Here is an 11,486-nt window from a genome sequence, read left to right on the forward strand (position 1 = left end):
TAAAGCAAAGGAACCTTTATTAATTGCAACAAGCTACGGTACAAAGATTTTAGAAAGGTACCCAAAACATTTGACACAAGTCATACAGGTTAGAAGTCATATAAAATTCTGAAAATGAAAATTATCTCAAATATTCTTTCAGCTATTATTCAGACATAAAGCAAATCAAATAATTTTGGTAATCCTAACTGACCAAAAACAGGAGAAGTTTGGTCTGATTTATTGAGTTAGTGAGAGAAAAAATGTGATGTGTCTTTTCATCCGTTGCATTGAAAAAACTGTCCACTTCAGCTTTTTTCAGTCTACAAAAACCTTAGACATTTGATCATCTTTACCAGCTTAGAGTTATAGGTCGCTGGCTGCTCTGCTGTCTCTCTTGCACTTGAGGGAGTTCTTGACAGTGTCGTGAAAGACAGAGCTGGAGAAAAAATAGATGACAGGATCCAAAGCACTGTTGAGGTAGGTGAAGCCAACAAACACCATGAAGAGATTAATCCATATTCTGTAGGTTTCACAAGCTTCTGGCCGGTATGCCTTTAAGTACAGCCCCACCAGGCCTGTGAAGACACCTGGCATGAAGCAGAGGGTAAACACCATACATATGACCATAACCGCTCGGATGGCCCGTCGTACTCTCTCTCTGTCCATTTTCAGCTTTCGTACTTGGCAGGCAATCCTGACTGAGCAGAAGAGCAGCAAAGAAAATGGCAAGAAGAACTCTAAAACGTATGAAACATAGTGCACCTTTACCGGCAGAGGGATTACTTTATAGGTGTGGAAGCTGCGACACAGCACTCTGTTGTTTATCTTGTCCTCGTGGAGGAGGTTGACGGTCAACAGCGGCAGCCGATACAAAATCACACCGAGCCATATAAGAGCTGAGAGCTTGTACGCCGAGGTTGAGGTCAGTCGGCTGATGGAGTGATGCGGATGAACCACCTTGAGGTAACGGTCCAGTACGACGGCTGTCATGAAAGCAATACTGGCAGATCGATTGACAGACAGCATGTACAGGTTGATGCGGCACCAGACTGGTCCGAACTGCCAGTTGTCGCCTCGCCAATGGACGTCGATGCGGAAGGGCACGCTGAGAAAGAGCAGGAAGTCAGCCAGACAAAGGTTGAAGAGGAATGTGACGTGGTATTTCCAGTACTTTATACGGCGACAGAAAATCCACAGGGCCAGGATACTTCCTGGCAGGCCCACGAGTGTCTCAACCATCAGGAAAATCATTAGGAACACGTTTCCAATTTCATTGTGCTTGAGTTGACAGGTCCTGTTTTCCGATGAATTCATTTTAGCAGAGCGGTTGGATCTTTCTGCTTGCTGAACAACTATGGCAACACCTGGGTACGAAGTCTCTTGTATTGTTGACACTATCAAGGATTAAACAAAAGAAAAACTGATTAGATCATTATTTTATCAAGTACAAGACAAAAGCTGATGATTTTGACAAATAATATTATTTCGCTTATCTTTTTCAAGTCTTCCCTACAACATTTTCACAGACCATGTGGTTCTGACCAAGACGTCTTAAAAGTAGGAGGTTGCTCACACAATCGTATCGCATCACATGATATTTTATCATTTTAATGGATGTGTATCTCCATAATTCAGCAATGTCTATTTAGCTACAGAGAGAAATAAACTAAAAAGTCCTGGTTAAGTATATGGGTCTGAATTGGTTTATTTAGGGTAAATGGCAATAGTATCTGTTGCTCAAAGAAACTCGTAATTTCTCATCTGCATCAGTTAATCTGTGATCGACTGCAAGGTCTATTGAAGCAGGCAGTGGATTAGACTTAGACTTAGACTTAGACTTTCTTTACTGTCATTTAAAGAAAATTACACTATCTGTAATAGAAATCCTTGAACCTGACTTAGTTTAGCTGCTCACCTAGCATCACCTTTGCTAAACCACAGAAGCCAGGTGGAGATGCCAACAAGGTTTGGTTCAGCTCATTATTTCTCACCTATTCCTGCATTTCTGAGTTGTACTTTTGCACAATTTGATTTTTTTTATTTTGTCATCTTTAGTTCATGTTTTATTTTGATCTATAGTACCTGTTCCCTTGTTTACTTCTGCCCTGTGAGGCCTGGTACCTTTTTCATAAATGTCAGCTGTCATGTAGTTCCCCCCTAAATATATAGTCTAGTTGTTTTTCTTTGGTTTTTGACAGTTTGTTGACAATCCCTGTACCATTGTCATTTACAACGTTTTTTTGAGCGAAACTCCCTTCTTATGCTCTTATATCTAAATTCAGTCATCTTAAGGGTCTGCGGAGCATGGTTTGAAAAACAGAAAATATCCCATGATTCTTATTTGTGTGGACAAATATGTTGTGTTGATGTCAGAGATGAGCAGAGAATAAGGAGACAAGGGTGTCAAAAGTGCACCAGACTGATTTTGTGCATCCCCTGACTGCAGTTCCTGAATGATTCAGATGGAAACCTTTTATTATTAGTCAAGGCAAAATCTGCTTTTCGTTAATATATTAAACATGGCTAAAAACAGCAAGTGCTTTCAAAGAAAGAGTGACTCAAAGTTTGTTTAATGCTGAAAATAGACTTAATTCTTTCTTTTTTTTATGAAGCTTAAAAGAATTTACTACTGAATTTTTCTTAAACTATCAAGCACGATGGTGGAGGGGTAATGACTCAGGCTTGTTTCCCGCCGCTGTGTCGCTGCGTGATATTAGCCTTAACAGAAGTTTAAGCTATTGTGTATTTATTTGCAGTGTAAACAGTATAAACTGTGACTCCCTGGTGGTCATAATGATATTTCCATATTTATTGTTTCTCCTGAGGAGGATACAAATTAAATCAGTAAGGTAAATGTTTTTTGTAAAACAAAAAAAGGGCTACAACTACAAAAAGTCTATGGAAAAAGAAAAAAGTTTTGCAAAAATCCAACATGACCAAGAACAGCCACACATAAAAAAGGAGGAAGAGGTTCCAAGGAACAAAAGTACACCTGGTAACACAGATCTGGAGGAAGATAATGACTCAGGGGAGGCAGGAGTGTTTATCCGGGAAAGTAAGAGTTAGGAAACCACAAAAATGACAGAGGAATTAAAAAAACACATTAACAAAGCTGGTGACATGTTGACAGGCTAATAAAGAACCTTTTAACGGATAAAAACAAGGAAACAAAACAGAATTACAATAAAGCTGAAAAAGTGAGTAGTTGACTAACTTTCTGAAGAACAAGAAATCCCAACTTGGTCCATAACTATCTTCAAGAAAATAAAAAAAATCCAGTGAAAAAGGTTCTTCTTGCTGATTTCTTCTGCTTTTACTAGTAATAATGAGTCTTTCTCACGGCTGTGGAGAAGCTCCGGGCCACTCTTTGCAGGACTGTGTTAAATCAGCATAATTGGAGGGTTTCCAGCATGAGCAGCCTTTTTAAGGTCACACACTCAGCATCTTATTAGAGTTAGAGTCCAGACTTTGACTAGGCCACCACCTAAGCATCAGTTATGTTCATCTAGGTTCCTTTTTGACCTCTTGGATGATTTGTTGCTACACTTGAAGTAATTTTGGTAGACCGACCAGTCCTGGGAAGGTTCACCACTAATTCTGGCTTTCTCCGTTTGCGTAAGAGAATCAGGAATCAGGAATCAGGCCTGCGTGTGGCTAGCGAAGCTGAATCCAAAACAATGTAATTAATCACATATAATTCATACAAGCAGACAACTATTTTTTCACTTGGGGCCAGCTAGGCTTAGATAGCTTTCTTCCCTGGTGTAATAATGATTTAAAAACAACGTTTTTAATATTTACTCAGGTTATCTTTGTTTAATACCTAAATTTGTTTGGTGATCTAAAATATTTAAAACGTGTCAAATAAAGCATATAGAACAGAAATCTGTAAAAATCCAAATACTAGTTCACTGCACTTTCTTTATTAATATTGCAGAGTTCAGACGACGTCCATCAGTTCAGATAAATATTGCTCAGTGAGACATGTTAGAAAAAGAAGAATGACCCATGTAGTAAATTTAACAGAGACTCTAAATTTTTAATCGGGATAAAGTGAGGTATACATAGAAAATGACATGCACAGGGATTTGCATCAGTGTTTGAATTTATTGACTGCGTGCATGCGTGTGTTAGGGACTGGGTATAATGAACGGCAATGAAAAACAGATAACGATGAGGAAACACTTTCACCGATCAGCAGGGAGAAACCCGAAGCACAGAGGCATGTTCAGAACTGTACCTTTTGTTTACATAAAACACTAATGTCATTTTCCCAAATAAATCAAACCCATGGTTTGTTAGTTTTAAGCACCACTGAAGAAATGTGAAATCAAGCAGTTAAATGGGTGTAAGGAGAAGAACATTTATAATTTGCCGGAGGAATTCCTGCGAGCTGTAGAGACTGCTTTATGTGCACCGTGATGTTACATGTACTTATAAAACTATTTCCATGTATATCAAAGTAGGTAAAGACTAAAATCAGCTTTTTTTTCCCTGAACGTTGTTAATCATAATCCCTGCTTTTCAAGCAAAAATGCTTTGAAAAGTGGCAAAACAAACCATTTAACAAGTATTATGTAGGTAAGGTAAATTACCATGCTGGTAATGGTATTTTCATTTTCTGCATGGACCCACATCCCTACATCCCTCGTCTGCCCGTATCTTACAGAGTCCCTTTAAATTAAACCCCGCTTCATACATTGCTTTTTAAATTAATGCACCCCGTCTGTGTTTTAACAATCCGACATAAAATAAACACGTGCGTCCAGAAAAAGTGCGTGAAAGCTCCAGGTTTTAGTACTCACCAGCAGTAACAGCCAAATAATGCGTTCAGTTGACAAAGACAATGATGTGCGTACGTCCCATGCAGAGAGTGACAGTGATCTGGTGTGAAAATGGTGTGAGCTTTCTTTTGAAGGAAAAAAAGAGCTGGCTGTGTGGCGGCTTGTCGTAACATGCGGTTGTTGCAGAGAACATTTTTGCTTCAGGACTTATGACACAGTAACTTTCTGGGATTTTTAAGTGTATAATTATTTATAAAAAAAAAAATTAAAATAAGAAAAAAAAACAGGTTTTAAAATTATTTATATCTAACCTCAAATGCACAAGAACACAAAACTGATTTTACGTTGTGATTATTTACCAAGCAAAGATGAAGTGAAAACACAAAAGGTTCTGTGTGAAAAAACAAAGTACACCCCATGACAGCACTGCTAACCATTTTTAGCAGTTGTTGATTTTTTTTAGTGACTTTATCTGTCTCTCAGATCCTTGTGGGGGATGTTTGGTCCGCTTTTCTTTTTCTTTTTTTTTTCCCCCAGTGTCCTGTCTAGCAATATGGCAATAGGAATTGATGTCTCAATGCCAGATAGAGCTCGACAGATTTTGCTTTTACAAGTGGAGCAAACGGCTTTCGCCATAGTGCTCCACTTGATTTATGCTTGTAAATAGCTTTATTATGATTCCTGCAAGGAGAATTTCAAATTATATGGACATGACAATGGGAGAGTAAAGGAAGAACAAAAAGTGAAAGAAAAGAAAAAAAAGAGTAGAGGTGAAAGAAAGAGGAGATAAAAGGGAGAGAATGATAAAACCTTCTTTGTCTGCTCCATCACCTGGAAAGAGACACAAAAAGAACAGCACAACCAACAGACATAAAGCAACAGATACACTCGAATAACACCTAGATGCCATTGCTAAATCATATACATTATTATGTAAGCTGACATGTGTAATGTGATATTTGAAAAAAGAAAGTGAAAGAACATAAATAAATAAATAAATTATAAGATTACTGTATATAAGTGAACACTTAATACCTGGGACCCAGCACCTGTGGGAGATGTGAAAGTGCACTAGTTTAGGTGAAAATTATCCAGAAATAGCTCGATAGTGATTGTGGAGAACCGAAGACCCACCTTCCCCGAGCACAGAGGCAGGCGTCAGGGGACCCGTAACCCCGGACTCCCAAAGGGGTCCCTAAAGCAGGTCGCCCAGGAGGGGCCGACACAGGATATCTGCAACCCCCCCCCCCCCCCCCCCCCCCCCCAAGGAAGGAGCAGAGACGACCCCGAGGAAATCCCCCAGCCACCGCAATGCCGATGCCCTCAAGAGCCGCGGAGACGAGCCCGTGGGCTCCGCCGGCAGCTAGCCCCGCTGAAGTGGTCCCGGCCATGGGCCCTGAGGGCCAGAGGCCCCAGGGGCGCCCCGCCTCCGCGACGGGGGCCCCGGCCGCCCCCCGGGGGGCCAGGCCCCGCGAAGAGGGGTCCGCTTTTCTTTACATTCCTTCACTTGATTGAGTTTTTACAGACATTTGCAGCTCTTTCTGAATGTCCCACCGCAGCATATCAGTCAGGTTGAGGTCTAGACTTTCACTGGTCAACAGCAGAAACTTGAATTTCTTCTTTTTCAGCCGTTCTGTTTTTGTGTTTGGGATCATTGTCTCATAGCTTCATCTATCTGAGAGATGGTCTCATAGTTCCACTCCACTATTGCAACATACTTAATCAGAATGAGGGATTGCTGCAAAGCCATTGACAATGCAGATGACTGTCCACTGCCTGTCCACTGCCTGTCAAGACTTGATGCAATTTGCTGGGTTTCCTTAGATAGGAAACTTTTCGACCAATCTGTTAGGAGGATTTGATTGAATTTGACTTTGTAAGGTGCTCTAATTCTGCTCCACAGGTGGTTTGAGTTGGCTGGGGGGGCGTGACCCACACCTGCGGCTCATCGGGAGTGCTCAGCACTGGCTTCTTAAGGAAGGCGCAGGCAGATGGAAGACGCTGGAGTCCTACCAAGTCGTGGTATGATGTGGGTTTTGACCCGAACCTGTGAGTCTTTTCATACTTTGGAATTTGTCTAACTCTGTATCTCCTGCCTTTTTGCAGTTTTGTGTTTTTGGATTACTCACCCGTTTTTGACGTGTTGCTCCACGAACCTGCACCAGAAGAATCCTAGGCTCAGATGTTGCTCTGGCGCTCCCCCTCTTGCTCCCTTGACGTTACCAAGCCGGGCTCGAGGTTCCCCTTCCCGGATTCTACTGGTTCCTTCAAATCCTCTGATCAAACCATCTGCCTCACCGTCAATCGGATCCCTCGCCGACAAACCATCAGTCTGCCCTCCAGCTGCTAACCACCGCCCGTCCTCGAGAGCACTCGGCCACAGAGTTTCCCTCACTGTCCCTCCCCAGTTAGGTCCACTCAAACTAAATGGTAAGCAGCTTGGCTTCTGGAGATTTTTCCCCTGGTTCTTCGTGCTTAACATCTCCCTTCTTTATCTCTGCAGTTTCCTCCTGCACTGACATTCAGACCTCGATCGATCACATTGTGTTATCTCTGTAGCCTGAACTTTAATAAATCATCTTTAAACTACGTTCTGTCGTCCGTAACGTGTTTGCATGTGAGCTAAACGAATTAAAACCATGACAGACGCTATATAAATAAAACTGTATTAAATTGAATTAAACCTAAATGAATAGTCGACTCCAGAATGCTTTGATAAACCCATGGTCGACTCGGTAACTAAAAGGAGCCCAGTTAGGCTCAAACCATCACCCCTCCACCACTGCTGGTACGAGATGTTTATGCAGACGTGTCGTGTTTGTTTGTCTATAAACACAAGTTATTCCTGAGTTTAGTTGTTTAGTTCTCTGAATTTCTTTAGAGTTTGATTTGTTTATTTTATTGTTCCCTTCTTGCTCCAGGTTCATGTTTTTAAATTCCCATTGTTGTGCTAGTTCTGCCTGCCTCCTGCCTTTCAGGGTCCTTCTCTTTAACAAAACAAGATGCTGCATAATAACCTAACATGTCGACTTTGGTCTCATCTGTGCAAAAGACGCTTTACCAAGAGTGTCTTTATAATCACAGAGGAAAGGTGCACGATAAAGAAGTTGGGTTATGAAACATAAAAAGATTTTTTGTCAATGCTCCGACGATCTCTATTAGAAAATAATGCACAATAAACCCTATTCTTTATTTATTCTAAAAAAATATATATACATTTAAGCATAAATATAGTATCTCCAGCGTTTTGTGTATTTTATTTTGGTACACAAAGGTAGGAGAAACAAGGTCTGAACACTAAATGCTGTGGTACATTTTTATGTGTTAAAGAACAGAACAATGATACTATCATTTATTTTTGTATTTTAATTTTGTATTTTTCAATAACAAAGTTAGTCAGGAACCAATCAAGTCAGGAACAAAGTAAATATCCCCAAGGTGGCAAGACCAAAATCAAATGAACTCACAATGACTGAAATTAAACAGGGAAAAAAATAGTACTAATAAGTGATTTAAAAAAAAATAAATAAACAATGTAATCATTGGCGTTACAGAGGGAGACAAAGATAGCATCACTGTTCATAGATTATGTCAAATCCAGCTTGACTACAAAGAAATCAGTCAACCCAGCCTGTTGGCCGGTTTTTCACGTTTAAAAAATGGTTGCCATATTTTGTAAAAAGTCGTACTTCTTTTCTGTATCCAGTAAAATATTTTCTCTAGGGACACACAGCTATTGATTTAACAGAGACACATACCATAGGTATTTTTAAAAGGATTTCTGTGAGTTTGTAATTTGCTGAAATTCATAAAATTCCCTCATAAACAAATGTCAGGGTTCTTTGGAAAAGTAACCCCATGGGGTGCAGTTTACAACACTAACAGGTAAAGCGAAGGAATGCCCCTTCCTGCATGCTACACCAAACAAAAAAGGAGGTGATTATAGGATGCAAAAAGATGCAAAAAGTTGATTTGTGACATTGGTGTCACTAATATGATTCTCAGCCTCCGTTATCCGTAGTAGCCTTCTAAGCAAAGTATCCATAGTAAATCTTCACCCCATTGATGGAAGTATGGAGTTGCGCAGAATTCGAGTCATTTTTCTCCAAAACTCTTGACAAAGTTCTCAAAGCACAATGGGAAATCCTCCCATAGATCGGGAATAATCTGATTCACACTTAGCTAAGTTCAAATTGAGCGCAGTCATCTCTGTCTTCCTTTGTCTGGTGTTAGCTTTAGCCACGGCTTCTTTGCTAGCAACAGTTTGGTCCTCTTTCTCATCTTTCTTCATTTTGAAGTTCAGCATCCATTCCACATCAGCTGTCTTTTACATTATTTGTCCACTCCTCGTTTTGATTTGCTGTTGTTTTATATTAAGTCACAGGATAAGTTAGAGAGCTTAAATCGGGTGCGTCTACTCAGCTACGAGGCATCCCAGAATGCCCCTGGCTTTTCAAAAGTTTTACTCAATGTAAGATGCATTGGATTTAACTTAACACAGTTGTAAGCGAATACTAAGCAGTGAATAAAGGTAAGTGCTGTTAATTTAATAGTACTGGCCTAATACTGCTTAGCTACTTACTGATCTAAATATTAAAACAAACTAGAACCAATAAAAGTAAGCACCTTTATCCGTTAGGTATTAGCCCATGATATCTTTGATGTTAATTTTATACCTGAGGAGGAGGGCTTATTTCCCACACTGAAAGATTTCCTATTAAATGCCTGCTCTACTGTTATATTAACTGAATATGACTCTAGGAGTCTTAAACTAGATTAACAAAGATGTTTTTTAGAAATTGATATAACCTGTGAAAGTACTACACTCCGATCAAACCACAGAATAAAAACCAAATTATCATGCAATGCATAACCAAGATCCTAACAGTACTAGTATTTAACATCTTAGGAATATAGAACTTATAAGACAAATGCAGTGATTACAAAAGTCTTTTACACAATGCATTCAATCATTGTCATGATGTCTTGTGTCTCAGAAATGTCTTCTTCTTGCCCTTAAAGATAATGGGTTATAGAGTCATTTGTCCCAACCGCAATCTTCATAAAGCTGCATGTTAATCATTTTATTTCAAAATAAAAAACGAAAACAAAATAAAAATCTTGCTGCCTCTTCCGAGAGTGGCTATGCGCTTCAAGCTGCCCCGCTGCCGGATAGCACGGGTGGGTGGCAAGTGAAAACCCCTCCTGTAGGGGAGTCCGACCCGAAAGCTGCTCTGGTGATGTTTCCTTGAGCCCTCTGTAGCTGGCACACACGGCACCAAAATCTGGCCAAGCACCCTAAATCATGACCCCCACATCTGTCTTTCGATGACCTTAGTGCGCACTCAGTTGATGTCTGGGGGTTGGTGCACCCTCCTTGCATTCCTCGGAATCTCCTGGTTTATGTCTCCAATACAATCTGAAACTACACGACAATCTTTATATGTCAAATTTCTGTATGCTACCTGTGAATCCTGGAGGTTGACGTTGCACCCCCGATAAACTCCTTTCAGTCATATGGAATGTATCCTGTAATGAAATCAACTAAACACTCCAATTTGACACCCCAGCAAGAAACAAACATCAAAGCTTTACCCCATGTTAATTTAGTCTATGCACAGATGTTAGCCAACTGTTTTTTTCAGATTCCCATTAATCCTTACCACCTTCCATTGTCCATCTTCATCCTGTCAGGAAACCTGTGCTAGAAATGTAATATTTAATGAGACATTTTATCACAGTTTCTCTGTCCTCTCCTTTCACAGGCCTCTGGTCATCCTGCAAAAGAATCCACGCACACACAAATATTTTAAACCTCTGATGTGGACCCCCGTGTCTGTGGAATCAATAATTGGTCAATTCGGTTATGAAATCTAGGTGTATTTTTCCTGTAAGAATGTCAGCGTCTTCTGTGGATCAAAGTAACTATGCACCACTTTACACAAAACATTTCTGTAACCTCTATTCCAATCCCAGATGTCCTACCCCGTGTGCTGCGAAAAAAGTCCCTGTTTTAATCCTAGAGGAAACGCAAACCTCCATCGGGTCATTTTACAGCACCTTTAGTCCTCCTGCAATGAATTCCTCTCTCCGTTTACCTTCAATAGATACCATCCTTATGTCCTGCATCCACCCTTTAGCATCATTTGACATGCACTGTTTTTCCAACACATACTGAACACCCATGCACAGTCACTTATCTTTCTATCAACTTGTTACAAATCCTGATCCAGTTAACTCCAACACAATATATGTAGCTTTCAATCCTTAACTATCCTGCATGACACAACAACCATCTTTTAAACTACTACTTTAATAGGGCCTTTAATAGAACTAGCTTACATCTGCATTATGTTGCCTTCTGTTTTTCTATTTTATCCTATATTTACTTATTGTCTCTCTCCCTCCTTGAAACAAAATGTATTTTGTTATAAAAACTTAACTGCAAATGCTTATCTTTGTTGAAGTAGGAAAAACACTTCCTTGTATCCTGAATTTTATCATACCATGTATCTGTAAGAAGTCCTTCAAAAGTTGTGTAAGATCAGTGTACCTAAATGAAATGATGACTGCAGACTGATGGTCTCAGTTGCACACAACAATTCGGTTTTGTGAGAATGCTGGGTTTTCCTAATATTAAAAATACCCAGTCAGGGTGGTGTGTCTGGACAAAGGACATGTAAAACATATATAACCTGATTAAAAATACCTGGTAATATA

The 11,486-nt window shown here is 40.0% G+C and overlaps 1 protein-coding gene across 2 annotated transcripts; it reads right to left on the bottom strand.

The window, feature by feature from the left end:
• On the bottom strand, window positions 1-5,283 carry LOC118557245 (hydroxycarboxylic acid receptor 3-like). 2 transcript variants are annotated; one of them, XM_036126854.1, is made up of 2 exons: window positions 5,239-5,283; window positions 1-1,376 (listed from the first exon to the last, which is right to left on the bottom strand). In XM_036126854.1, exon 2 carries the CDS (start codon window positions 1,294-1,296, stop codon window positions 346-348), a length of 951 nt encoding a protein of 316 aa, XP_035982747.1. In that variant the 5' UTR covers window positions 1,297-1,376; window positions 5,239-5,283; the 3' UTR covers window positions 1-345. The 2 variants fall into 2 exon arrangements, with proteins under 2 accessions (XP_035982747.1, XP_035982746.1); XM_036126853.1 differs by lacking the exon at window positions 5,239-5,283 and adding an exon at window positions 4,788-4,866.
• Window positions 5,284-11,486: the final 6,203 nt, after the last annotated feature.

Source organism: Fundulus heteroclitus, chromosome 22 (genome assembly GCF_011125445.2).
Source record: "Fundulus heteroclitus isolate FHET01 chromosome 22, MU-UCD_Fhet_4.1, whole genome shotgun sequence".
NCBI lineage: Eukaryota > Metazoa > Chordata > Actinopteri > Cyprinodontiformes > Fundulidae > Fundulus > Fundulus heteroclitus.

Excerpts from the sequence above, each read along its gene's own strand:
- LOC118557245 (XM_036126854.1), bottom strand. The coding sequence starts at position 1,296 with ATGAATTCATCGGAAAACAGGACCTGTCAACTCAAGCACAATGAAATT.